Source organism: Myxine glutinosa, chromosome 2, assembly GCF_964187855.1.
Source record: "Myxine glutinosa chromosome 2, kmMyxGlut1.1, whole genome shotgun sequence".
Classification (NCBI taxonomy): Eukaryota; Metazoa; Chordata; class Myxini; order Myxiniformes; family Myxinidae; genus Myxine; species Myxine glutinosa.
The window spans coordinates 133,621,375-133,648,105 of NC_136262.1; the positions used below are offsets into that span (position 1 = coordinate 133,621,375).

Consider the following 26,731-nt stretch of genomic DNA (forward strand, 5'->3'; position numbering starts at 1 on the left):
CTTTTCACCCAGTCACTTTTCCTTCACTGAGGCCATGGTTCCCATCTGGTTCAAGATTTACATTTCATTCCATTAATTTGGAGCATTAATTTCATTAATTTATCACGACTTGTGATAAACACTGATCATTTGCACACGAATTGAAATTCGAATTGATTGGCTGATAGCATAACCAATCCACACGTGCTTCGTCCGAAGATGTCTTTTAGGGATTTAATTAAATAAATCATTTATAAAATTAAATAATGCATTGATTAAATGATTAATCAATAAATCAAAATGTCCTTGTTAGCCACATCACTTGGTCACTGTCATGTCCAAATATCAGCTTCCTTACTCCAAAGGTGCCTGAGTTAATGGTCAGAAGAGAAAGAAATGTAATTAATTAAATAAGTACTTCATTAATCGTTAATAATTAAATAACTCGTGAATTCTCATCCGATTCACTTAACATTTGAGTGTTCCCAAAACGTTGGAGCAAAACGTTGCAACAACGAAAGTGAAACGTTGTAGCGACGTTGTGGAAACGTTTTACAACAACATTATTTCAATGTTGTAGGAAAGTAATGTGAAAAACGTTGAAACAACGTTGTGGAAACGTCAGCAAAACCCAACATTTGAATGTTCCCAAAACGTTGGATTTACTTATCAGTAAACTGAACATTGCCAAAGTCAACAACAATTTCAAAAATCCTCAATTTTCATCCGATTCGCTTGACTTTTGAATGGGATTTATATATCAGTCAACTAGTCCAATCAACAACTATTTTATTCAACATAGGCCAAAGTCAACAACAATTTCAAAAAATCCTTATTTTCATTCGGTTCACTTGTCATTCGAATGGGATTTATATATCAGTCAACTAGTTCAATCAACAACTATTTTATTCAACATAGGCCAAAGTCAACAACAATTTCAAAAAAAACCCTTATTTTCATTCGGTTCACTTGTCATTCGAATGGGATTTATATATCAGTCAACTAGTTCAATCAACAACTATTTTATTCAACATAGGCCAAAGTCAACAACAATTTCAAAAAATCCTTATTTTCATTCGGTTCACTTAATTTGTTCAAAGAACGTTCATTTCGCAAAATAGACCCAACCACAACAACCCATCGACCCAACCACAACAACCCATTAATTTATATTGTAAGCGTGCCGAATCAATCAAGTATCAATTTTTTTATGAGCCTCGACCAGAGGGTGATTGCCACTCACAAACACTCGTTGCTAGCTGTTCCATTGTCTGTTGATTCTCACTCTGCTGCCGATTTCAATTGAGCCAGCAGAGTGGAATTTGGATTTTTTTTTATTTTTTTCCTGAGCTCATGAAAGTGGTGACATTGGGTGGTTTGCCACTGCCTTTCCACAAAAGCACTTAATTATTGTCTTTCATTAAGCGTGAAGCATGTCTCAAAGGCTTAGTGATGGACCTGGACAAAATTTGAAAGACACATTTTGGTGTTTAACCAGGATAAATTTGGAACAGCCCTTAAACTAACACCAAGCAGATCAATTTTTATATTTTGAAGCTTAATCGCAGATAAATCTTTCACCTTTCAATAAAAATATATGTACCAACCAAATCTGCGAGCACGGGGAGCAGAGAAAATACACAAAAAAACAACAACACTGCAGCAACAACTTCAACTTAGGTTGAGGTTGAGGGTTCACACAAACGCTTTGCTTCTCGCAAAGCGTCCGCCAATGGGAACTAGAGGGAGGGAGAAGGAGCGGGAGCAAGAGACAGGTAGCCGGAATGGAAATGAGGGACAGTGAGGGAGTGTCGGTATGCAATTTTCATCCAATCGCCATCTTTCATAATAATTATGGACCGGCATGAGATGGCGTTGTCTGTCATTAATTTATATGTTGATCAAACGATTTTTAGGTGTTATAAAATGGTGGGAAAAAATTGGTGAAATTTTTTTTTCCTCTCCTCCACCCTTTTTTTTTTTTTTTTTCTTACCTTGGACCCACGGCTTTCGTCCTACAATTCCGTTTAATTTGTCTAAATCCAACCAGCCATTCCAAAGATATAAGCCGCTTCGTCGTGATACCACAAATTGGGAGAAAATATATATATATATATCTCCATTTCCCGCCCTCTCTCGCACGCCAAGCGAGTCCTCCACCCTTTGGGCGGGCAACTCAAAAGTACGTTTGTAAGTGCAAAACGGGTGTACACGATTGTACACGTGTACGGACCTTACCGAACCGGCAAACAAATCGCTCCATGGTGCACTTCATGGGCCGATTCGCCTCCAGAACAGAGTAAGGCTTTTAATACCGAGCATATAACGTACGCATCCTCGCAAACACACGGTTCCACTTGCAGGCAAGTCTACAGACGCGCGTTTCTCAGTGACGCGTGTCAGACGAACTAGCGCATTTATTTACACAGCGCAAAAAATACGTATTTACAGAAATCATTTAGAAAAACACGAATAATAGCTAAATCGTTTGTCGATGTTCCATCCGTGACTGTTCGCTCATTCACTCTTCCTGATTCGCATTCAAGGACCTCTATCACGACACGGCGTAATAAATTCCGCATTTGTAATGAGATTTCAACAGGATTACGACTCAAAGGAAAAAGGAAAGAGCAGACATTTTGTAGGACTATCATTACAAAATCGTTACATCATTACATTTATTTACAAGGTACCTTAAAATACATCTTAATCTCACAGTCATTGGTTCTTTGAATAAATCATAGCACCGGGAGAGCCAGCTCCAAAAAAATGGATCTTTACGATTATTCAGCCCCCTAGTAATCGGTTCTCTGTGTACTAATTAATTACACAGCACCCGGGCCCTGCTCATATGGATCCTTTGTCGCGAGCACAGCACCTGAGCCAAGGGTCCCATCTATATTTTCCTTATCAGGGCTTCCGTGCACCAATGGTACGTGGGGAAGCCCAAACGCCAAATCCTCCATGTATATACAAAATAACTATTCCCAGGTTCATAAATCATACTGTACAAAAACAAGACACACTCACCTTTAAAGATCTTGTATGTGTCCAATTGATCTCAGCGGTGCCTCCATATTGTTCGGGAATAGTTATATGACTCAGGAGGATACAAATAACTAAACAGGGCTTTTACAAAGCAACGCTTTATTAGCTAATAATTCACTTGTTTCAATATAATGAAGAACTACAATACTATAACGAATTTAGTTCTTCAAGTCGTTGGTTCTTCCTCGTTCGGTCTTCTGCGCTGTCCTCGTTCCGTACTCGATCGTTCCATTTGGGCAGAGGTTCTCGTGGCAAGTGCTCCTCACTCAAAGTATGTTTCTTGTTTATATGGGCACCGCCGCGCTAATCCTCCCTCCGCTAAATGCTCCGAGGTCATCCATGCTCGCCCCCCTGCTGGGGAGTTCCTTCACCCTCTTTGCATCCCGATGTCCAAAACAATAGTGAAGGCTTGGGAATGTGTGTTAGCCCGGGGCCATGATACAGGTGGACAAAGGAACTCCCAGGTTCCATGTTCTGAGATACATTCCTGACATTCTTACGAACCACCTGGACTAGCTGCTCCTTTACTTGTCCCAACCAATGAGTTACACTTCCATAGTAGGCAGGCTGTTCAGTTCTCCTCAAACCCAAGGGTGTCGTTGCGAGGCCAGGAGAAACACAGTCTAAATGAATGCCGCCATTGTCCAAACTGTATATTCACGCATGCGCACACAGAGTTGCCATCGTCATATTCACACGTGCCCAGCCGCAACATAGCAATACATCACAGAGGCAGTTTAGAGTAAGCCGGCAGTTTAGGATAGGCCAACAGTTTAGGGTAGGCCGGCAGTTTAGGATAGGCCAACAGTTTAGGGTAGGCCGGCAGTTTAGGGTAGGCCGGCAGTTTAGGGTAGGCCGGCAGTTTAGAGTAGGCCGGCAGTTTAGGGTAGGCCGGCAGTTTAGGGTAGGCCGGCAGTTTAGGGTAGGCCGGCAGTTTAGAGTAGGCCGGCAGTTTAGAGTATGCCGGCAGTTTAGAGTATGCCGGCAGTTTAGAGTAGGCCGGCAGTTTAGAGTAGGCCGGCAGTTTAGAGTAGGCCGGCAGTTTAGGGTAGGCCGGCAGTTTAGGGTAGGCCGGCAGTTTAGGGTAGGCCGGCAGTTTAGGGTAGGCCGGCAGTTTAGGGTAGGCCGGCAGTTTAGGGTAGGCCGGCAGTTTAGGGTAGGCCGGCAGTTTAGGATATGCCAACAGTTTAGAGTAGGCCGGCAGTTTAGAGTAGGCCGGCAGTTTAGAGTAGGCCGGCAGTTTAGAGTAGGCCGGCAGTTTAGAGTAGGCCGGCAGTTTAGAGTAGGCCTACCCTTCCTAAGGGTAGGCCGATATAACTTTTGTAGGCTGGTATAACATTTTGGATTCCAGAACAACCTCATTGGTCCACTATCAGTTACGATTACATTAAAGACACATTTGACCAGGCATTCGCGAGCACAACCACACGATAACATGATCTATGCCAAGTGAACTGACAAATACCTGTTTCATCTTTGCGGCATTGTCAGGATCAGTGTGACCTGAAAACACCTGTCTGATTGTGTGTTATTGACTGCAGGTTCTATCATAGCTCAGATGTAATTCCTTTTAAGCCACACACATGATGCATGGACAAAGTCCTTTATTAATGTTAAACATTATGGAAAAAGTGTTCACTACTTTGTATAAATATGAGGAATTTTGTTCTTAGGGGTAACTGTGCTTCGCCAGCATTTGGAGAGCTCAAAGATTACTACCTTTTCTACCTGAAAGGTCGGGCATCTAAGGAGCAGCTTTTAATGGAATGGGGTCCAAAGCTAACTTGTGAACAGGATGTTTGGGATGTGTTCACATCATACATCACTGGTAATCCTAACCGCCATGGACACAAGGTGAGATGTTGGCATATGCAGTCAGGTAATACACACCTGAACACATTTCAAACACACACCATTAGCACTGCAATTTGTACACAATAGTATTTCATGTTGTACTCCTGTACACGTGATTATGACATCAATGTCTCTCCCCCCCCCTCCACCAACCAACACCTAAGGTGACCTGCACACCTTGGAATGATGAGCCGCTCTCTGCTGAAACTCTCGACCTTCGTGATTGGTTAGCAAAGTTGAATGAACGAGGTGTCCTCACCATCAATTCCCAGCCAAGAGTCAATGGAGAGTCATCCACACATGCTGCTTTTGGCTGGGGACCTCCTGGAGGTTTTGTCTACCAGAAGGTCTTTCATTCCCACTTTTAACCCTCTCGTGTCGTTCTTCCCGTCATGAGCACAAGGCTCATTATGATAGAGGTTCCCAGGTTCAAATCCCATAAGCTGTGCTCATTTGTCCTTGTAAATACACATTATAATGGACTCAAATCCCAAATGGACAAATCAACGCTTTTTATGGGATGTGAATAAATAAATATAAGTACAGGTATAAAATTTTTTGCAGCAATTGAGGCTCATGAAACAGAGGGGTGATGTGAAGGTAAAAGTGATGGAACAGAGGGGTGAGTGTGACAGTGATGGAACAGAGGGGTGAGTGTGACAGTGATGGAACAGAGAGGTGAGGGTGACAGTGATGGAACAGAGGGGTGAGGGTGACAGTGATGGAACAGAGGGGTGAGGGTGACAGTGATGGAACAGAGGGGTGAGTGTGACACTGATGGAACAGAGGAGTGAGTGTGACACTGATGGAACAGAGGGGTGAGGGTGACAGTGATGGAAGAGAGGGGTGAGGGTGACAGTGATGGAAGAGAGGGGTGAGGGTGACAGTGATGGAACAGAGGGGTGAGTGTGACAGTGATGGAACAGAGGGGTGAGGGTGACAGTGATGGAACAGAGGGGTGAGGGTGACAGTGATGGAACAGAGGGGTGAGAGTGACAGTGATGGAACAGAGGGGTGAGTGTGACAGTGATGGAACAGAGGGGTGAGTGTGACAGTGATGGAACAGAGGGGTGAGGGTGACAGTGATGGAACAGAGCGGTGAGGGTGACAGTGATGGAACAGAGTGGTGAGGGTGACCGTGATGGAACAGAGGGGTGAGTGTGACAGTGATGGAACAGAGGGGTGAGTGTGACAGTGATGGAACAGAGGTGAGTGTGACAGTGATGGAACAGAGGCGTGAGTGTGACAGTGATGGAACAGGGGTGAGTGTGACAGTGATGGAACAGAGGGGTCAGTGTGACAGTGAGTGAACAGAGGGGTGAGGTGAGGGTAACAGTGATGGAACAGAGGGGTGAGGATGACGGTGAGGGAACAGAGGAGTGAGGGTGACAGTGATGGAACAGAGGTGAGTGTGACAGTGATGGAACAGAGGGTGAGTGTGACAGTGATGGAACAGAGGGGTGAGTGCGACAGTGAGGGAACAGAGGGGTGAGGGTGACAGTGATGGAACAGAGGGGTGAGGTGAGGGTAACAGTGATGGAACAGAGGAGTGAGTGTGACAGTGATGGAACAGAGGGGTGAGTGTGACAGTGATGGAACAGAGGGGTGAGTGTGACAGTGATGGAACAGAGGGGTGAGGGTGACAGTGATGGAACAAAGGGGTGAGCTGACGGTGATGGAGTAGAGGGATGAGGATGACAATGATGTAACAATGGGGTGAGGGTGATAGTGATGGAACAGAGGGGTGAGGGTGACAGTGATGGAACAGAGGGGTGAGGTGAGGGTAACAGTGATGGAACAGAGGAGTGAGTGTGACAGTGATGGAACAGAGGGGTGAGGTGAGGGTAACATTGATGGAACAAAGGGGTGAGCTGACGGTGATGGAGTAGAGGGATGAGGATGACAATGATTATGATGGAACAATGGGGTGAGGGTGATAGTGATGGAACAGAGGGGTGAGGGTGACAGTGATTGAACAGAGGGGTGAGGGTGACAGTGATGGAACAGAGGGGTGAGGGTGACAGTGATGGAACAGAGAGGTTGAGGGTGGCAGTGATGGAACAGAGTGGTGAGGGTGACAGTGATGGAACAGAGGGGTGAGTGTGACAGTGATGGAACAGAGGGGTGAGTGTGACAGTGATGGAACAGAGGGGTGAGTGTGACAGTGATGTAACACAGGGGTGAGTGTCACAGTGATGGAACACAGGGGTGAGTGTCACAGTGATGGAACAGAGGCGTGATTGTGACAGTGATGGAACAGAGTGAGGGTGACAGTGATGGAACAGAGGGGTGAGGGTGACAGTGATTGAACAGAGGGGTGAGTGTGACAGTGATGGAACACAGGGGTGAGCTGAGGGTGATGGAGTTGAGGGATGAGGATGACAGTGATGGAACAAACGGGTGAGGGCGACAGTGATGGAACAAAGGGGTGAGGGTGACAGTGATGGAACAAAGGGGTGAGGGTGACAGTGATGGAACAGAGGGGTGAGTGTGACAGTGATGGAACAGAGGAGTGAGTGTGACAGTGATGGAACAGAGGAGTGAGTGTGACAGTGATGGAACAGAGGGGTGAGGGTAACAGTGATGGAACAGAGGGGTGAGTGTGACAGTGATGGAACACAGGGGTGAGTGTGACAGTGATGGAACAGAGGGGTGACGGTGACAGTGATGGAACAGAGGGGTGACGGTGACAGTGATGGAACAGAGGGGTGAGGGTGACAGTGATGGACCAGAGGGGTGAGTGTGACAGTGATGGAACAGAGGGGTGAGTGTGACAGTGATGGAACAGAGGGGTGAGTGTGACAGTGATGGAACAGAGGGGTGAGTGTGACAGTGATTGAATAGAGGGGTGAGTGTGACAGTGATGGAACAGATAGTGAGGGTGACAGTGATGGAACAGAGGGGTGAGGGTAACAGTGATGGAACAGAGGGGTGAGTGTGACAGTGATGGAACACAGGCGTGAGGGTGACAGTGATGGAACAGAGGGGTGATGGTGACAGTGATGGAACAGAGGGGTGAGGGTGACAGTGATGGAACAGAGGGGTGAGTGTGACAGTGATGGAACAGAGGGGTGAGCGTGACAGTGATGGAACAGAGGGGTGAGCGTGACAGTGATGGAACAGAGGGGTGAGCGTGACAGTGATGGAACAGAGTGGTGAGCGTGACAGTGATGGAACAGAGGGGTGAGTGTGACAGTGATGGAATAGAGGGGTGAGGGTGACCGTGATAGAATAGAGGGGTGAGGGTGACAGTGATGGAACAGACGGGTGAGGGTGACCGTGATGGAACAAAGGGGTGAGTGTGACAGTGATGGAACAGAGGGGTGAGTGTGACAGTGATGGAACAGAGGGGTGAGTGTGACAGTGATGGAACAGAGGGGAGAGTGTGACAGAGATGGAACAGAGGGGTGAGTTGAGGGTGATGGAACAGAGGGGTGAGCTGTCGGTGATGGAGTAGAGGGATGAGGATGACGATGATGGAACAAAGGGGTGAGTGTGACAGTGATGGAACAGAGGGGTGAGTTTAACAGTGATGGAACAGAGGGGTGAAGGTGACGTTGAGGGAACAGAGGGGTGAGCTGAGGGTGATGGAAAAGAGGGGTGAGGGTGACAGTGGTGGAACAAAGGGGTGAGTGTGACAGTGATGGAACAGAGGGGTGAGTGTGACAGTGATGGAACAGAGGGGTGAGTGTGACAGTGATGGAACAGAGGGGTGAGTGTGACAGTGATGGAACAGAGGGGTGAGTGTGACAGTGATGGAACAGTGGGGTGAGGGTGACAGTGATGGAACAGAGGGGTGAGGTGAGTGTGACAGTGATGGAACAAAGGGGTGAGCTGAGGGTGATGGATTCGAGGGATGGGTTTGACAGTGATGGAACAGAGGCGTGAGTGTGACAGTGATGGAACAGAGGAGTGAGGGTAACAGTGATGGAACAGAGGGGGTGAGGTGAGGGTAACAGTGATTTAACATCGGGGTGATGTGAGGATAACAGTGATTTAACATAGGGGTGAGGTGAAGGTGACAGTGATGAAACAGAGGGGTGAGGTGTGTGACAGTGATGGAACAGAGGGATGAGGATGACTATGATGGAACAAAGGGGTGAGGGTGACAGTGATGGAACAGAGGGGTGAGTGTGACACTGATGGAACAGAGTGGTGAGGGTGACAGTGATGGAACAGAGGGGTGAGGGTGACAGTGATGGAACAGAGTGGTGAGGGTGACAGTGATGGAACAGAGGGGTGAGTGTGACAGTGATGGAACAGAGGGGTGAGTGTGACAGTGATGGAACAGAGGTGAGTGTGACAGTGATGGAACAGAGGCGTGAGTGTGACAGTGATGGAACAGGGGTGAGTGTGACAGTGATGGAACAGAGGGGTCAGTGTGACAGTGAGTGAACAGAGGGGTGAGGTGAGGGTAACAGTGATGGAACAGAGGGGTGAGGATGACGGTGAGGGAACAGAGGAGTGAGGGTGACAGTGATGGAACAGAGGTGAGTGTGACAGTGATGGAACAGAGGGTGAGTGTGACAGTGATGGAACAGAGGGGTGAGTGCGACAGTGATGGAACAGAGGGGTGAGGGTGACAGTGATGGAACAAAGGGGTGAGCTGACGGTGATGGAGTAGAGGGATGAGGATGACAATGATGGAACAATGGGGTGAGGGTGATAGTGATGGAACAGAGGGGTGAGGGTGACAGTGATGGAACAGAGGGGTGAGGTGAGGGTAACAGTGATGGAACAGAGGAGTGAGTGTGACAGTGATGGAACAGAGGGGTGAGGTGAGGGTAACATTGATGGAACAAAGGGGTGAGCTGACGGTGATGGAGTAGAGGGATGAGGATGACAATGATGGAACAATGGGGTGAGGGTGATAGTGATGGAACAGAGGGATGAGGGTGACAGTGATTGAACAGAGGGGTGAGGGTGACAGTGATGGAACAGAGAGGTTGAGGGTGGCAGTGATGGAACAGAGTGGTGAGGGTGACAGTGATGGAACAGAGGGGTGAGTGTGACAGTGATGGAACAGAGGGGTGAGTGTGACAGTGATGGAACAGAGGAGTGAGTGTGACAGTGATGTAACACAGGGGTGAGTGTGACAGTGATGGAACACAGGGGTGAGTGTCACAGTGATGGAACACAGGGGTGAGTGTCACAGTGATGGAACAGAGGGGTGAGGGTGACAGTGATGGAACAGAGGTGTGATTGTGACAGTGATGGAACAGAGGGGTGAGGGTGACAGTGATTGAACAGAGGGGTGAGTGTGACAGTGATGGAACACAGGGGTGAGCTGAGGGTGATGGAGTTGAGGGATGAGGATGACAGTGATGGAACAAACGGGTGAGGGTGACAGTGATGGAACAAAGGGGTGAGGGTGACAGTGATGGAACAAAGGGGTGAGGGTGACAGTGATGGAACAGAGGGGTGAGTGTGACAGTGATGGAACAGAGGAGTGAGTGTGACAGTGATGGAACAGAGGAGTGAGTGTGACAGTGATGGAACAGAGGGGTGAGGGTAACAGTGATGGAACAGAGGGGTGAGTGTGACAGTGATGGAACAGAGGGGTGACGGTGACAGTGATGGAACAGAGGGGTGACGGTGACAGTGATGGAACAGAGGGGTGACGGTGACAGTGATGGAACAGAGGGGTGACGGTGACAGTGATGGAACAGAGGGGTGACGGTGACAGTGATGGAACAGAGGGGTGACGGTGACAGTGATGGAACAGAGGGGTGACGGTGACAGTGATGGAACAGAGGTGTGAGGGTGACAGTGATGGACCAGAGGGGTGAGTGTGACAGTGATGGAACAGAGGGGTGAGTGTGACAGTGATGGAACAGAGGGGTGAGTGTGACAGTGATGGAACAGAGGGGTGAGTGTGACAGTGATTGAATAGAGGGGTGAGTGTGACAGTGATGGAACAGATAGTGAGGGTGACAGTGATGGAACAGAGGGGTGAGGGTAACAGTGATGGAACAGAGGGGTGAGTGTGACAGTGATGGAACACAGGGGTGAGGGTGACAGTGATGGAACAGAGGGGTGAGTGTGACAGTGATGGAACACAGGGGTGAGCTGAGGGTAACAGTGATTTAACATAGGGGTGAGGTGAAGGTGACAGTGATGAAACAGAGGGGTGAGGTGAGTGTGACAGTGATGGAACAGAAGGATGAGTGTGACAGTGATGGAACAGAGGAGTGAGGGTGGCAGAGATGGAACAGAGGGGTGAGTGTGACAGTGATGGAACAGAGGGGTGAAGGTAAGAGTGATGGAACAGAGGAGTGAGAGTGACAGTGATGGAACAGAGGGGTGAGTGTGACAGTGATGGAACAGAGGGGTGAGTGTGACAGTGATGGAACAGAGGGGAGAGTGTGACAGAGATGGAACAGAGGGGTGAGTTGAGGGTGATGGAACAGAGGGGTGAGCTGTCGGTGATGGAGTAGAGGGATGAGGATGACGATGATGGAACAAAGGGGTGAGTATGACAGTGATGGAACAGAGGGGTGAGTTTAACAGTGATGGAACAGAGGGGTGAAGGTGACGTTGAGGGAACAGAGGGGTGAGCTGAGGGTGATGGAAAAGAGGGGTGAGGGTGACAGTGGTGGAACAAAGGGGTGAGTGTGACAGTGATGGAACAGAGGGGTGAGTGTGACAGTGATGGAACAGAGGGGTGAGTGTGACAGTGATGGAACAGAGGGGTGAGTGTGACAGTGATGGAACAGAGGGGTGAGTGTGACAGTGATGGAACAGTGGGGTGAGGGTGACAGTGATGGAACAGAGGGGTGAGGTGAGTGTGACAGTGATGGAACAAAGGGGTGAGCTGAGGGTGATGGATTCGAGGGATGGGTTTGACAGTGATGGAACAGAGGCGTGAGTGTGACAGTGATGGAACAGAGGAGTGAGGGTAACAGTGATGGAACAGAGGGGGTGAGGTGAGGGTAACAGTGATTTAACATCGGGGTGATGTGAGGATAACAGTGATTTAACATAGGGGTGAGGTGAAGGTGACAGTGATGAAACAGAGGGGTGAGGTGTGTGACAGTGATGGAACAGAGGGATGAGGATGACTATGATGGAACAAAGGGGTGAGGGTGACAGTGATGGAACAGAGGGGTGAGTGTGACACTGATGGAACAGAGTGGTGAGGGTGACAGTGATGGAACAGAGGGGTGAGGGTGACAGTGATGGAACAGAGTGGTGAGGGTGACAGTGATGGAACAGAGGGGTGAGTGTGACAGTGATGGAACAGAGGGGTGAGTGTGACAGTGATGGAACAGAGGGGTGAGTGTGACAGTGATGGAACAGAGGTGAGTGTGACAGTGATGGAACAGAGGCGTGAGTGTGACAGTGATGGAACAGAGGCGTGAGTGTGACAGTGATGGAACAGGGGTGAGTGTGACAGTGATGGAACAGAGGGGTCAGTGTGACAGTGAGTGAACAGAGGGGTGAGGTGAGGGTAACAGTGATGGAACAGAGGGGTGAGGATGACGGTGAGGGAACAGAGGAGTGAGGGTGACAGTGATGGAACAGAGGTGAGTGTGACAGTGATGGAACAGAGGGTGAGTGTGACAGTGATGGAACAGAGGGGTGAGTGCAACAGTGAGGGAACAGAGGGGTGAGGGTGACAGTGATGGAACAGAGGGGTGAGGTGAGGGTAACAGTGATGGAACAAAGGAGTGAGTGTGACAGTGATGGAACAGAGGGGTGAGTGTGACAGTGATGGAACAGAGGGGTGAGTGTGACAGTGATGGAACAGAGGGGTGAGGGTGACAGTGATGGAACAGAGGGGTGAGCTGACGGTGATGGAGTAGAGGGATGAGGATGACAATGATGGAACAATGGGGTGAGGGTGATAGTGATGGAACAGAGGGGTGAGGGTGACAGTGATGGAACAGAGGGGTGAGGTGAGGGTAACAGTGATGGAACAGAGGAGTGAGTGTGACAGTGATGGAACAGAGGGGTGAGGTGAGGGTAACATTGATGGAACAAAGGGGTGAGCTGACGGTGATGGAGTAGAGGGATGAGGATGACAATGATGGAACAATGGGGTGAGGGTGATAGTGATGGAACAGAGGGATGAGGGTGACAGTGATTGAACAGAGGGGTGAGGGTGACAGTGATGGAACAGAGAGGTTGAGGGTGGCAGTGATGGAACAGAGTGGTGAGGGTGACAGTGATGGAACAGAGTGGTGAGGGTGACAGTGATGGAACAGAGGGGTGAGTGTGACAGTGATGGAACAGAGGGGTGAGTGTGACAGTGATGGAACAGAGGGGTGAGTGTGACAGTGATGTAACACAGGGGTGAGTGTGACAGTGATGGAACACAGGGGTGAGTGTCACAGTGATGGAACACAGGGGTGAGTGTCACAGTGATGGAACAGAGGGGTGAGGGTGACAGTGATGGAACAGAGGTGTGATTGTGACAGTGATGGAACAGAGTGAGGGTGACAGTGATGGAACAGAGGGGTGAGGGTAACAGTGATGGAACAGAGGGGTGAGTGTGACAGTGATGGAACACAGGGGTGAGGGTGACAGTGATGGACCAGAGGGGTGAGTGTGACAGTGATGGAACAGATAGTGAGGGTGACAGTGATGGAACAGAGGGGTGAGGGTAACAGTGATGGAACAGAGGGGTGAGTGTGACAGTGATGGAACACAGGGGTGAGGGTGACAGTGATGGAACAGAGGGGTGATGGTGACAGTGATGGAACAGAGGGGTGAGGGTGACAGTGATGGAACAGAGGGGTGAGCGTGACAGTGATGGAACAGAGGGGTGAGTGTGACAGTGATGGAACAGATAGTGAGGGTGACAGTGATGGAACAGAGGGGTGAGGGTAACAGTGATGGAACAGAGGGGTGAGTGTGACAGTGATGGAACACAGGGGTGAGGGTGACAGTGATGGAACAGAGGGGTGATGGTGACAGTGATGGAACAGAGGGGTGAGGGTGACAGTGATGGAACAGAGGGGTGAGCGTGACAGTGATGGAACAGAGGGGTGAGTGTGACAGTGATGGAACAGATAGTGAGGGTGACAGTGATGGAACAGAGGGGTGAGTGTGACAGTGATGGAACAGAGGGGTGAGTGTGACAGTGATGGAACAGATAGTGAGGGTGACAGTGATGGAACAGAGGGGTGAGGGTAACAGTGATGGAACAGAGGGGTGAGTGTGACAGTGATGGAACACAGGGGTGAGGGTGACAGTGATGGACCAGAGGGGTGAGTGTGACAGTGATGGAACAGAGGGGTGAGTGTGACAGTGATGGAACAGAGGGGTGAGTGTGACAGTGATTGAATAGAGGGGTGAGTGTGACAGTGATGGAACAGATAGTGAGGGTGACAGTGATGGAACAGAGGGGTGAGGGTAACAGTGATGGAACAGAGGGGTGAGTGTGACAGTGATGGAACACAGGGGTGAGGGTGACAGTGATGGAACAGAGGGGTGATGGTGACAGTGATGGAACAGAGGGGTGAGGGTGACAGTGATGGAACAGAGGGGTGAGCGTGACAGTGATGGAACAGAGGGGTGAGCGTGACAGTGATGGAACAGAGGGGTGAGCGTGACAGTGATGGAACAGAGGGGTGAGCGTGACAGTGATGGAACAGAGGGGTGAGCGTGACAGTGATGGAACAGAGGGGTGAGCGTGACAGTGATGGAACAGAGTGGTGAGCGTGACAGTGATGGAACAGAGGGGTGAGTGTGACAGTAATGGAATAGAGCGGTGAGGGTGACAGTGATAGAATAGAGGGGTGAGTGTGACAGTGATGGAACAGAGGGGTGAGGGTGACAGTGATGGAATAGATGGGTGAGGGTGACAGTAATGGAACACAGGGGTGAGGTGAGGGTAACAGTTATTTAACATAGGGGTGAGGTGAAGGTGACAGTGATGAAACAGAGGGGTGAGGTGAGTGTGACAGTGATGGAACAGAAGGATGAGTGTGACAGTGATGGAACAGAGGGGTGAAGGTAAGAGTGATGGAACAGAGGAGTGAGAGTGACAGTGATGGAACAGAGGGGTGAGTGTGACAGTGATGGAACAGAGGGGTGAAGGTAAGAGTGATGGAACAGAGGGGTGAGGGTGACAGTGATGGAACAGAGGGGTGAGTGCGACAGTGATGGAATAGAAGGGTGAGGGTGACAGTGATGGAATAGAGCGGTGAGTGTGACAGTGATTTAACATAGGGGTGAGGTGAGTGTGACAGTGATGGAACAGAAGGATGAGTGTGCCGTGATGGAACAGAGGGGTGAGGGTGGCAGAGATGGAACAGAGGGGTGAGGGTGACAGTGATTTAACATAGGGGTGAGGTGAGTGTGACATTGATGGAACAGAAGGATGAGTGTGCCCATGATGGAACAGAGGGGTGAGGGTGGCAGAGATGGAACAGAGGGGTGAGGGTGACAGTGATGAAACAGAGGGGTGAAGGTAAGAGTGATGGAACAGAGGGGTGAGTGTGACAGTGATGGAACAGAGGGGTGAAGGTAAGAGTGATGGAACAGAGGGGTGAGTGTGACAGAGATGGAACAGAGGGGTGAGCTGATGGTGATGGAGTAGAGGGATGAGGATGACTATGATGGAACAAAGGGGTGAGGGTGACAGTGATGGAATAGAGGGGTGAGTTGAGGATGATGGAACAGAGGGGTGAGGGTGACAGTGATGGAACAAAGGGGTGAGTGTGACAGTGATGGAACAGAGGGGTGAGTGTGACAGTGATGGAACAGAGGGGTGAGTGTGACAGTGATGGAACAGAGGGGTGAGTTGAGGGTGATGGAACAGAGGGGTGAGCTGTCGGTGATGGAGTAGAGGGATGAGGATGACGATGATGGAACAAAGGGGTGAGTGTGACAGTGATGGAACAGAGGGGTGAGTTTAACAGTGATGGAACAGAGGGGTGAAGGTGACGTTGAGGGAACAGAGGGGTGAGCTGAGGGTGATGGAAAAGAGGGGTGAGGGTGACAGTGGTGGAACAAAGGGGTGAGTGTGACAGTGATGGAACAGAGGGGTGAGTGTGACAGTGATGGAACAGAGGGGTGAGTGTAACAGTGATGGAACAGAGGGGTGAGTGTGACAGTGATGGAACAGAGGGGTGAGTGTGACAGTGATGGAACAGAGGGGTGAGTGTGACAGTGATGGAACAGAGGGGTGAGTGTGACAGTGATGGAACAGAGGGGTGAGTGTGACAGTGATGGAACAGAGGGGTGAGTGTGACAGTGATGGAACAGAGGGGTGAGTGTGACAGTGATGGAACAGAGGGGTGAGTGTGACAGTGATGGAACAGAGGGGTGAGTGTGACAATGATGGAACAGTGGGGTGAGGGTGACAGTGATGGAACAGAGGGGTGAGGTGAGTGTGACAGTGATGGAACAAAGGGGTGAGCTGAGGGTGATGGATTCGAGGGATGGGTTTGACAGTGATGGAACAGAGGCGTGAGTGTGACAGTGATGGAACAGAGGAGTGAGGGTAACAGTGATGGAACAGAGGGGGTGAGGTGAGGGTAACAGTGATTTAACATCGGGGTGATGTGAGGATAACAGTGATTTAACATAGGGGTGAGGTGAAGGTGACAGTGATGAAACAGAGGGGTGAGGTGTGTGACAGTGATGGAACAGAGGGATGAGGATGACTATGATGGAACAAAGGGGTGAGGGTGACTGATGGAATATAGGGGTGAATGTGACAGTGATGGAACAGAGGGGTGAGTTTAACAGTGATGGAACAGAGGGGTGAAGGTGATGGTGATGGAACAGTGGGGTGAGGGTGACAGTGATGGAACAGAGGGGTGAGGGTGACAGTGATGGAACAGAGGGGTGAGTGTGACAATGATGGAACAGAGGGGTGAGCGTGACAGTGATGGAACAGAGGGGTGAGGGTGACATTGATGTAACAGAGGGGTGAGGGTGACAGTGATGGAACAGTGGGGTGAGGGTGACAGTGATGGAACAGAGGGATGAGGTGTGAATGTGACAGTGGTGGAACAGAGGGGTGAGGTGAGGATGACAGTGATTTAACATAGGGGTGAGGTGAGTGTGACAGTGATGGAACAGAGGGATGAGTGTGACAGTGATGGAACAGAGGGGTGAGGTCAGTGTGACAGTGATGGAACAGAGGGGTGAGCTGAGGGTGATGGATTCAAGGGATGTTTGACAATGATGGAACAAAGTGGTGAGGGTGACAGTGATGGTATAGAGGGGTGAGTGTGACAGTGGTGGAACAAAGCAGTGAGTTGACAGTGATGGAACAGATGGGTGAGGTGAGGATAACAGTGATTTAACAAAGGGGTGAGGTGAAGGTGACAGTGATGGAACAGAGGGGTCAGTTGAGGGTGATGGAGTAGAGGGATGAGGATAACAATGATGGAACAAAGGGGTGAGGGTGACAGTGATGGAATAGAGGGATGGGGGTGACAGTGATGGAACAGAGGGGTGAGCTGGGGTGATGGAACAGAGGGGTGAGCTGAGGGTGATGGAACAGAGGGGTGAGGTGAGGGTGATGGAATAGAGGGATGAGGGTTCACAGTGATGGAATAGAGGGATGGGGGTGACAGTGATGGTACAGAGGGGTGAGCTGAGGGTGATAGAACATAGGGGTGAGCTGAGGGTGATGGAACAGAGGGACGAGGGTGACAGTGATGGAACAGAGGGGTCAGCTGAGGGTGATGGAACAGAGGAGTGAGCTGAGGGTGATGCAACAGAGGGTTGAGGTGAGGGTGATGGAATAGCTGGGTGAGGGTGACAGTGATGGAACAGAGGAGTGGGGTGAGTGCACGAATAGAGGGAATCTAAGTAGAGAAATATACCACACAATGGAATCATGAGCTGTCTGAAGGAATAGAGGGAGCCGAAATTGGGACATACACGACAGAGCGGAACCATGAGTTGTCTGAGGAGTCGAAGAACATGCAAGCAGAAAGGAAAATGTGACAAAACCATGGTAATTGTGGTCAGGCAGGAGAGGAGACTGGAAATATGAAAGATGCTGTTATATGGAAGAGAAGGAGATCCATAATTAGAATTGAATAAGAATAATATGGACTGTGTGATTGAGTAGGTTCGATTTACTTTAGTATTAAATGTCTTTCAGAGGTAAGTCATACTTAATATGTACACTGGGGGAGGGGAGTGTGATTGTAGACTTTAGAGCAGAATTGAGTAAGATTTTATGGTGTAAAACTTCCTGTACAGGTGAGACCAGGTGAATGAACCCATTCAGGGCATGTAGTTTACCTGCTTTATGGGTAAGGCAAAGGCCACGTCGCGTACGCTCGCGAGATCACGGTCGAGATCCCGTCTGTGCTGAAGGGCGTACAGTCACGTGAAAAAGTAAGTACACCCCATGTAAAGTTTTGACTTTTTCAACATATTTCAACATACAGCTATTTGATCTTCATTTCAACAATATTGATAGATAAAGGTGATATACAGTGATGTCATGAAAATGTGACAGTGATGCCCTTCACCATGATATATAACAAATATCATGAAACATTTACATTTTGTAGTCCATTGTATAATTTAAATAAACATAAATGCAAATTTCGCATGTGGAAAAAGTAAGTACACCCCTACATTTATCACGACTTCAAATACCTAAAATTAGAATCTGGTGTACCAGCTCAGGTGCAAATGATTAGAACATCGTTGGAGAGTATCTTGAAGGAACCTGTCTTATTTAAACCTCAGACATTTAGTTTGGTTTGCTTTTTGTTGTTGAAGTGTGCGGCGTCACCATGCCTAGATCAAAAGAGCTCTCTGAGGCCTTCAGAAAGAAGGTTATAGATGCCTACGAGTCTGGGAAGGGATTTAAAAAGATCTCCAAACAATTTGAAATCAATCATTCGACTGTCCGGAAGGTCATCTACAAGGGGAGAAGATTCCAAACAACTGCCAACTTGTTCAGGCCAGGCCGCCTCAGCAAGTTCAGCCCGAGAGCAGACCGCAAGATGCTGAAAGAAGTCTTGAAGAACCCCAGAATGTCATCACGGGACCTACAGGTAGCTCTTGCCACTGTTGATGTCAAAGTGCACGAGTCTACCATTAGAAAGAGGCTGCACAAATTTGATCTACATGGGAGGTGTGCCAGGAGGAAACCTTTGCTGTCCAGAAAGAACATCAGGGGAAGACTATAGTTTGCCAATGAACACCTAGGCAAAGACCGGCACTTCTGGAACAATGTTCTCTGGACAGATGAGTCAAAGGTGGAGCTATTTGGCCACAGTACCAGAAGACATGTTTGGCGAAAACCAAAGACAGCATTTGAGCACAAGAACATGATACCAACTGTAAAGCATGGTGGTGGAAATATTATGGTTTGGGGCAGCTTTGCCGCATCAGGGCCTGGGCAGCTCACCATCATAGAATCCACTATGAATTCTTCATTGTACCAGAGGGTGCTTGAGGATAATGTGAGGCCATCTGTCGGAAAGTTGAAGCTCAACCGAAAGTGGACCTTGCAACATGACAATGACCCTAAACATACCAGTAAATCCACCAAGGAATGGCCGAAAAGAAAGAAATGGAGGGTTCTGAAATGGCCAAGTCAAAGCCCGGATCTAAATCCCATTGAGATGTTGTGGGGGGATTTGAAACGAGCTGTGCATGCAAGAAACCCCCCAGACATCGCACAGCTGAAAGAATTCTGCATGGAGGAGTGGGCAAAAATTTCTCCCAGTCGATGTCAGAGACTGGTAGACAGTTATAAGAAACGCCTACTTGAGGTTGTTTCTGCCAAAGGGGGCAATACCACCTATTGGAGCCAAGGGTGTACTTACTTTTTCCACATGCAAAATTTGCATTTATGTTTATTTAAATTATACAATGGACTACAAAATGTAAATGCTTCATGATATTTGTTATATTATATCACCTTCATCTATCAATATTGTTGAAATGAAGATCAAATAGCTGTATGTTGAAATATGTTGAAAAAGTCAAAACTTTACATGGGGTGTACTTACATTTTCACGTGACTGTATGTTCACTCACAAAACACAGAACCGATCTTTGTCCAAACATTCCTTCTGGGCTTTCGTTAAGCCACAAAACCATGTGGGTGATGCATATTCCAAAGTGGGTCTAACATATTGTCGTGCGATTCCCCCTCGGTTAAGACCGGGGAAATCACGGAGAGCAAACGAGCTTACTTTGAGGCGTTCGAGTCAATGGCGGATTTTCTATACAAGCACGGGAGGAAGAAGGGGATGAAGAAGAAGCGGGAATTTACCTGACGGTCCACGCACAGTATTCAACCTGCGGGAAATAATCCAAATTGAACACGGATTTCGAATAGAAAGGGAAAATAATAAAAAGGTTTATTTACAAAAACTATTGGGACAAGGAAACACGATGATAAAAACTAAATCCTAAGTTGGGACGTCCCCACACCAGACTTACAACAACAGTACAAAGGAGGAATCAATAAAATAAAACGTTGTGTTCTGTGTGATGCGTCTTAGCTCGATCAGTAGTCAGGATCATTTCCTTTCACAAAGCCCGAAACAAGTGTGTGTCCACCCTCAGGAGAGCCAGGAAACAATATCTCTCCGTTCTCAAGACAGAACTCTCTTATCTGTCTCCCTCTTCCAAATCCTGGTGGCGTCTGGTGAAATCTGTTTCTGGTGTTTGTTCCCCCTCCATCCCCTCCCTCACCTTAAATGGCCACACGGCTGACTCCGCACGTGAAAAAGCTGAATGCCTCAACTCTGTGTTTGCCTCTAAATCTTGTGTCCCAAACCCATCCCTCTCTGTACCCACCGTACCCAGTCGTACCCAGCTGCTCCTGGACTCTGTGTCCTTTCCTCCTGACAAGGTGGAAAAGTTTCTGTCAACCCTCGACTCTGATTCTGCAACTGGACCTGACGGCATCAGCCCACGGGTCCTAAAATCATGTTCTTCCGCTCTTTCACTCCCCCTCTCTGTTCTCTTCACCCTCTCTTTTGCTCAAGGTCATCTTCCATCTGCTTGGAAATCTGCCAACATCACCGCTTTGCACAAAAAAGGTGCAAAAACAGATCCCAGCAACTACAGACCAATCAGCCTTCTCCCAATTATCAGCAAAGTCATGGAATCCATCATTGCTTCAGATATGAAATCTTTCCTCTTCTCCAATGGCTTGATCTCTGATAATCAATTTGGTTTCAGACCTGGACACTCCACTCTGGACATGCTGCTTCTGCTTTCTCAACAATGGATGGAGGTCCTCAATGCCAAACAGGAAATTAGAGCAGTCTCCCTTGACATATCACGTGCCTTCGATACGGTCTGGCACCCCGCTCTGCTCACCAAACTCTCCTCTTTTGGTATCCATGGAAATCTCCACGCATGGCTGGCGGACTTCCTCTCCAGTCGTAGTCAACGTGTGGCCCTGAATGGGTTTCTCTCATCTCCTCTTCCCGTTCAGGCTGGAGTTCCCCAAGGCAGTGTTCTGGGCCCTGTGCTTTTTCTGGTCTTCATCAATGATCTCTCTGACTCTCTTGAAAATCCTCTCTATCTCTTTGCTGACGACTCTACTCTCTGTCGCTCCATTCTTCATCCCTCAGATCGGCAGTCTGCAGCCTCCTCACTCTCTGCAGACCTTTACAAAATCACAGACTGGGCAAACAAGTGGAACATGTCTTTCAATCCTGACAAATCTCACACTCTTACGATGTCTCTCCGAAAAGACCGACTGGACAACCCTCCCATCCACTTTCTGAATAATCCTCTCCAAGAAGTTCTGTCACTCAAGCTTTTGGGTCTCACTATCTGCCATGATCTTTCCTGGAAAAACCACATTTCAAATCTGGCCTCCAAAGCCAGTCGCCGACTGGGCATCCTCCGTCGTGCGAAGTCCTTCCTTGGCACACCTGAGCTCCTCACCACATACAAGGCTTTCATCTGCAGCTCAATGGAATACTGCTCTCCCCTCTGGGCTGGTGCTCCTGCCTCACACCTAGCTCGCCTTCACGCTGTTGAAACCAAAGCATTCAGAATCATTGGAATCTCCCGCGATGAAGCTAACTCCAAGGGCCTCTCACTCACCGCAGGCAGGTTGGTGGTCTTTCCGTCTTCTACCGACTCCTCTCTGGCCTTGCCCCCCCAGCTCTCTCTGGGCTCTGTCCCGCAAATATTCCTACAGGTCGCACAAGATCTGCCTGCAACCCTCTTTTGGTTAAACTGCCAAAATCAAGACTCTCTGCTCACCTTCACTCCTTCATTCCTCTTTTCTCCCACCTCTGGAACAAACTCCCTCACTCTCTTCAATCCCACTCCACCCTCCAAGTCTTTAAAACAGCTGTTCACCACCATCTCTTGTCTTCCCCTATCCAAAACCTAGATCTTTTCTACCCCCACTAATTTCACCCCAATTCCACTTTTTGAAATACCAACTTTTGTCCTGGAAGTCCTTGTGCTTTATACTTCTCCCTTCCCCCCCCCCACGGGCCCTCTCCCTTCCACACATCTCCCTGCTCTCGGATGTTGTGTGTGTGTGTGCTTCCCCTTTTCTCTCCATCTTGTCTTCCGCTCCCTCTTTTTGTGTATTTTCTTTGTCTGGTCGATTTGTTTGTGAAGTTAATGTTAGCTCTTTCACGAGCCTCGATTCAGTATACAAAAAAAAAAAAAAGTCCGTTTTCGTCATCCAGGCGTGGCTCCGGCGTTGCAGCGTTGGCCCAAGCAGGCCCCGACGCACCCCCGTCCACTTGGGCCCGACAAGGCCTCCCACGCGAAGCGAGGGAGCAGTGTGCAACCTGCCTCCGCAGCCGTGCAACGTCCTCTCGGATTCAGCACGGCCCTCCGATGCACCCAACGTTTGTGGCGAGAGGGTCGAAAGTGAAGGGACCAAACGAGCAGGGCGAGGCAAGGGCAGAAGAACAAGGGCAAGAAGAACGGTCGAGACAGAGGTCCGGGAAGGATGGATCCAGGGACGAGAAGGGAAAATGTCGGCTCGCCCGTCGTCTTGTCAATTGCCTCGTGACGTAAGCCCTCTATTTCTCCAATCCAATCCCCGCCTCGCTTCTCGAATCTTCTTCTCGCGTCCGTTCTTCCCATTGGCCGAGCGCTTTGCGCCATGATGTTAATCCAGCTCGAGGTGGGTGTGGCCTCAGCCTACCTGTCCGATGTCTGCCTGCCATGCCGGGGTCGTGCGTGACTGCTTCCTGTCTGCTCTTCCGGTCAGTTTTAACGTCTTGTGGCGGAGGGGGGTTTAATTAGTGTGTGCACTAATGGATATAACTACTGTCTATTAGTGCATTGCCATATGGGACAAATGGGTCATTACCGAGGGGACGACATGCAAGGGAATTAGCATAATTCCTACCCTTCGTCCCTTGCCCTTGCTCTTGCTTAAGGGAAGCCCTTGCTCTGGTTGTGCACTGTACCTTTGTGCTCAAAATGTTTCACTATACGTTGAATGGCACAATTTGTGGGTCCATCACGTGTTCTGAGGTCGTATTGCCAGCAGAACCGGCAGGCAGAACGGGTGTCTACATATGATTTCGTCTGGTGCCACAGAGCCATCACTTTTGTCTTCTGCTCCACTGTCAATGGCATCGTTGAGTTACGGAGCTAAAAATCCCAGGGACAATAATTCCTTTGCTAGTTAACAAGAATATGGAATGTGTTGACAAATTTCTCCTGTCACCGCTAATCTTCCCCAGAGAGTCTTATTTATTGAACTGCATTATTTATTGCAAATAATTTGTCGGATGTAATCGATAACTTTGTATTTACTGTGATCCGAGAGATCTCGGAGACGAAACTCCTACCTTCGTGGGAGTCTCGCGAGATCTCGGAGAAGGTGGGAGGGATTTTCGAAGCTCCACACGGTCTCCACGTTTTTCGAAGTTAAGTCTGTTCACAATTGTATTTTGTCGAAACTGTATTTATCTTTCGGTGTGTGAAGTTATTGTGTGCAACTTTGGTTGTTTCTCGGTGTTTATCTTTCATAAATTGATCGTCTGTTTGCCGTATCGCGAGCAAGGCCTTTGCCGCGTCGCGAACGATTTGAAATCGAAGTTAAGTGATTGTTCCCATTTGTATTTTCGTTAAAACTGTATTTATTTATGGTGTTGTACGTATATTGTGTCCCGACGAAGATTTTTCGGTGCAAATCTTTCATACCTGTATTGAAAATCGTGTTAATTCGTGTCGTGTCTTGAGGCCTTGTACAGTGTACACTGTACAACCTTGAGGCTTTGTTTTTCTCTCAGCGGTCCGTCGTTTGTGATCCAATAACTTTCGTTCTCTGTATTCCCAGTCTTTTCACCCATAGCCTACTTCCTTGTGTAAATCTCAACTCAAAAAAAAACAAACAAAAAAAACATTTCCTTCTCTGTTCTCATTCGTTTATTCATTCTTATTCGTTCGTTCGTTCTTCGACCACGTGTTTCTCCCCCATTTCCCCAGATAGTTTTCACTGTTATTAACCTTCAATGTTTACACTTTCCCCTCAAGTTATGTATTCCGTCATATTTTATAACACCTTTTTCTTCTTCTTCTTTAAAAGGCTGCTTTCGACTTGCTCACCAAATCAATTCATCCCAAAAAAAATATCCATCTCCTATAGTGCCTTTTTTCTACATTCCCTAAACTCTCCTGCACTCCATCCTCCATCCAGCGTCCTTAAACGTATTTTTAACTCGAAGGTCACAAGAAACTCATTTTGCAATAAATGTTCGTTTCCCATAAATCGTACACTTTCTAAAATCCAATCTCACCCCTCCCCTCCAAATCTTCCCCATAACCCCTCCCCTCCAAATCTTCCCCATCACCCCTCCCCTCCAAATCTTCCCCATCACCCATCCCTTTCAAATCTCCCCCCTTGCCCCCTCCCTCCTAAACTACCCCCTCACCCCTCCCCGCCAAGACGCCCCCTCGCCCCTCCCCTCCTAGACTCCTGCCTCACCCCTCCCCTCCAAATCTCCCCCATATCCCATCCCTTTCAAATCCCTCCCCTTGTCCCTTCCCTCCCAAACTCCCCCCTCACCCCTCCCCTTCAAATCTCCCCACCCTCATTGCTTCTCAATTTCCCCCCTCTCACTCCCCCTCCTCAAAGCGTCCTCCCCGCTTCTTCCCCCTTCCAACTCTCACCTCCATCTCCCCCAACCTTCTGCCTCGCTCTTCCCCCTCCTCAAATAACACCTCATTGTGCCTCACCCAATCACCATCAAACCTTTTGTCCGCCCCATCCTTCCCTTTCTCCGAGCTATTCTGAGGTCTCTGACACACCTTCGACAGCTCTCCCTACCTCTTCCACCTCTTCCACATCTTACCCTACCCCTCCTCCCCCCTGTTCTGTATCTGATGCTCCCCCTTCCTCTTCATTAACGGTATGGACCTCAAACATCCGGGGCCTTCGTTCAAACTTAACTGATCTCTCCATACAGGTTGCTTCTGTCAAACCAGACGTGATCTGCTTAACAGAAACTTTCCTCCTTTATGATGTCTCTGATTCCTTAGTATCTCTCCCGGGCTACTCCCTCCTCCGGTATGATAGACCTGAGCCTCGTCCTGGAGGCGGGGTTGCTATCTTTTCTTCCTCTCTTCTCTCTTCTCTCTTCTAAAACTCCCTTCCTCACTCGCCCTGCACTGCACTCTCTCCACCTCACCCCCAGGAATACCTCTGGCTACGGCTTCCCCTTCGCTCCCACCTCTTGTTCATATGTGTGTTCTACCGTCCACCAAACAGTGATGACTCCATCTACATCTCGCTGTCTGATAATATGGACCAACTTCTATCTACTCATCCCAACTCTCTCTTCCTCATATGTGGTGATTTCAACTGTCATCATGCCAGTTGGCTGGGTGTGGGTACCTCTCTCACCAGCCATGGCTCCTCAGCAAAGGACTTCTGCGACTCACTGGGACTGACACAATCTGTCAATTTCCCGACCCGGATCTCAGTCAACGGAACATCTTCTCTTCTGGACTTGGTTATGACTAACTTCCCTGAAAATGTCTGCTGCTCTTCTTCTGCTCCAATCGGATCATCTGATCATGTCCTTGTTAAAGTGGACATCTCTCTGACCATCCTCAGGGAGCCTGCTCAGCGTCGACGAGTCTGGCATTTCACTCAGGCCAACTGGCACGGTCTTCAAGCAGCCATCAATCATCTGGACTGGTCTCCCATCTCTACCACCTCTGACATCAACTCATCCTGGGAATTCTTCCAAAGTAAATTGCTCTCTCTCATGCACAGATTTATCCCATCTCGTCTTCAGTTGTCATACCCTTCCTCCCGTCCATGGTACACGGAATCTTGTGGTGAGGCTGTTGCCCAGAAACAACTTGCCTTCGTCTCCTGGAAAGCAAATCCAACGGAAAGAAATCTCATTTCCTTTCACAAAGCCCGAAACAAGTGTGTGTCCACCCTCAGGAGAGCCAGGAAACAATATCTCTCCGTTCTCAAGACAGAACTCTCTTATCTGTCTCCCTCTTCCAAATCCTGGTGGTGTCTGGTCAAATCCGTTTCTGGTGTTTGTTCCCCCTCCATCCCCTCCCTTACCTCAAACGGCTACACAGCTGACTCCGCACGTGAAAAAGCTGAATGCCTCAACTCTATGTTTGCCTCTAAATCTTGTGTCCCAAACCCATCCCTCTCTGTACCCACCATACCCAGTCGTACCCTGCTGCTCCTGGACTCCGTGTCCTTTCCTCCTGACAAGGTGGAAAAGTTTCTGTCAACCCCCGACTCTGATTCTGCATCTGGACCCGACGGCATCAGCCCACGGGTCCTAAAATCCTGCTCTGCTGCTCTATCTCACCCTCTCTCTGTTCTCTTCACCCTCTCTTTTGCTCAAGGTCAACTGCCATCTGCTTGGAAATCAGCCAACATCACCGCTTTGCACAAAAAAGGTGCAAAAACAGATCCTAGCAACTACAGACC

General features: G+C 48.9%; 1 protein-coding gene across 3 annotated transcripts in view; it reads left to right on the top strand.

The window, feature by feature from the left end:
• Positions 1–26,731, top strand: part of MTHFR (methylenetetrahydrofolate reductase) — a 339,179-nt gene that overhangs the window by 248,466 nt on the left and 63,982 nt on the right. For all 3 annotated transcript variants that reach the window (XR_013622377.1, XM_078771682.1, XM_078771683.1), the window contains exons 10-11: positions 4,701–4,881; positions 5,046–5,228. Coding sequence is in view for 2 of the 3 variants with exons in the window: in XM_078771682.1 (XP_078627808.1) it covers positions 4,701–4,881; positions 5,046–5,228 (364 nt within the window). In the remaining variant the exon portion in view is untranslated. The remainder of the gene's footprint in view (positions 1–4,700; positions 4,882–5,045; positions 5,229–26,731) is intronic.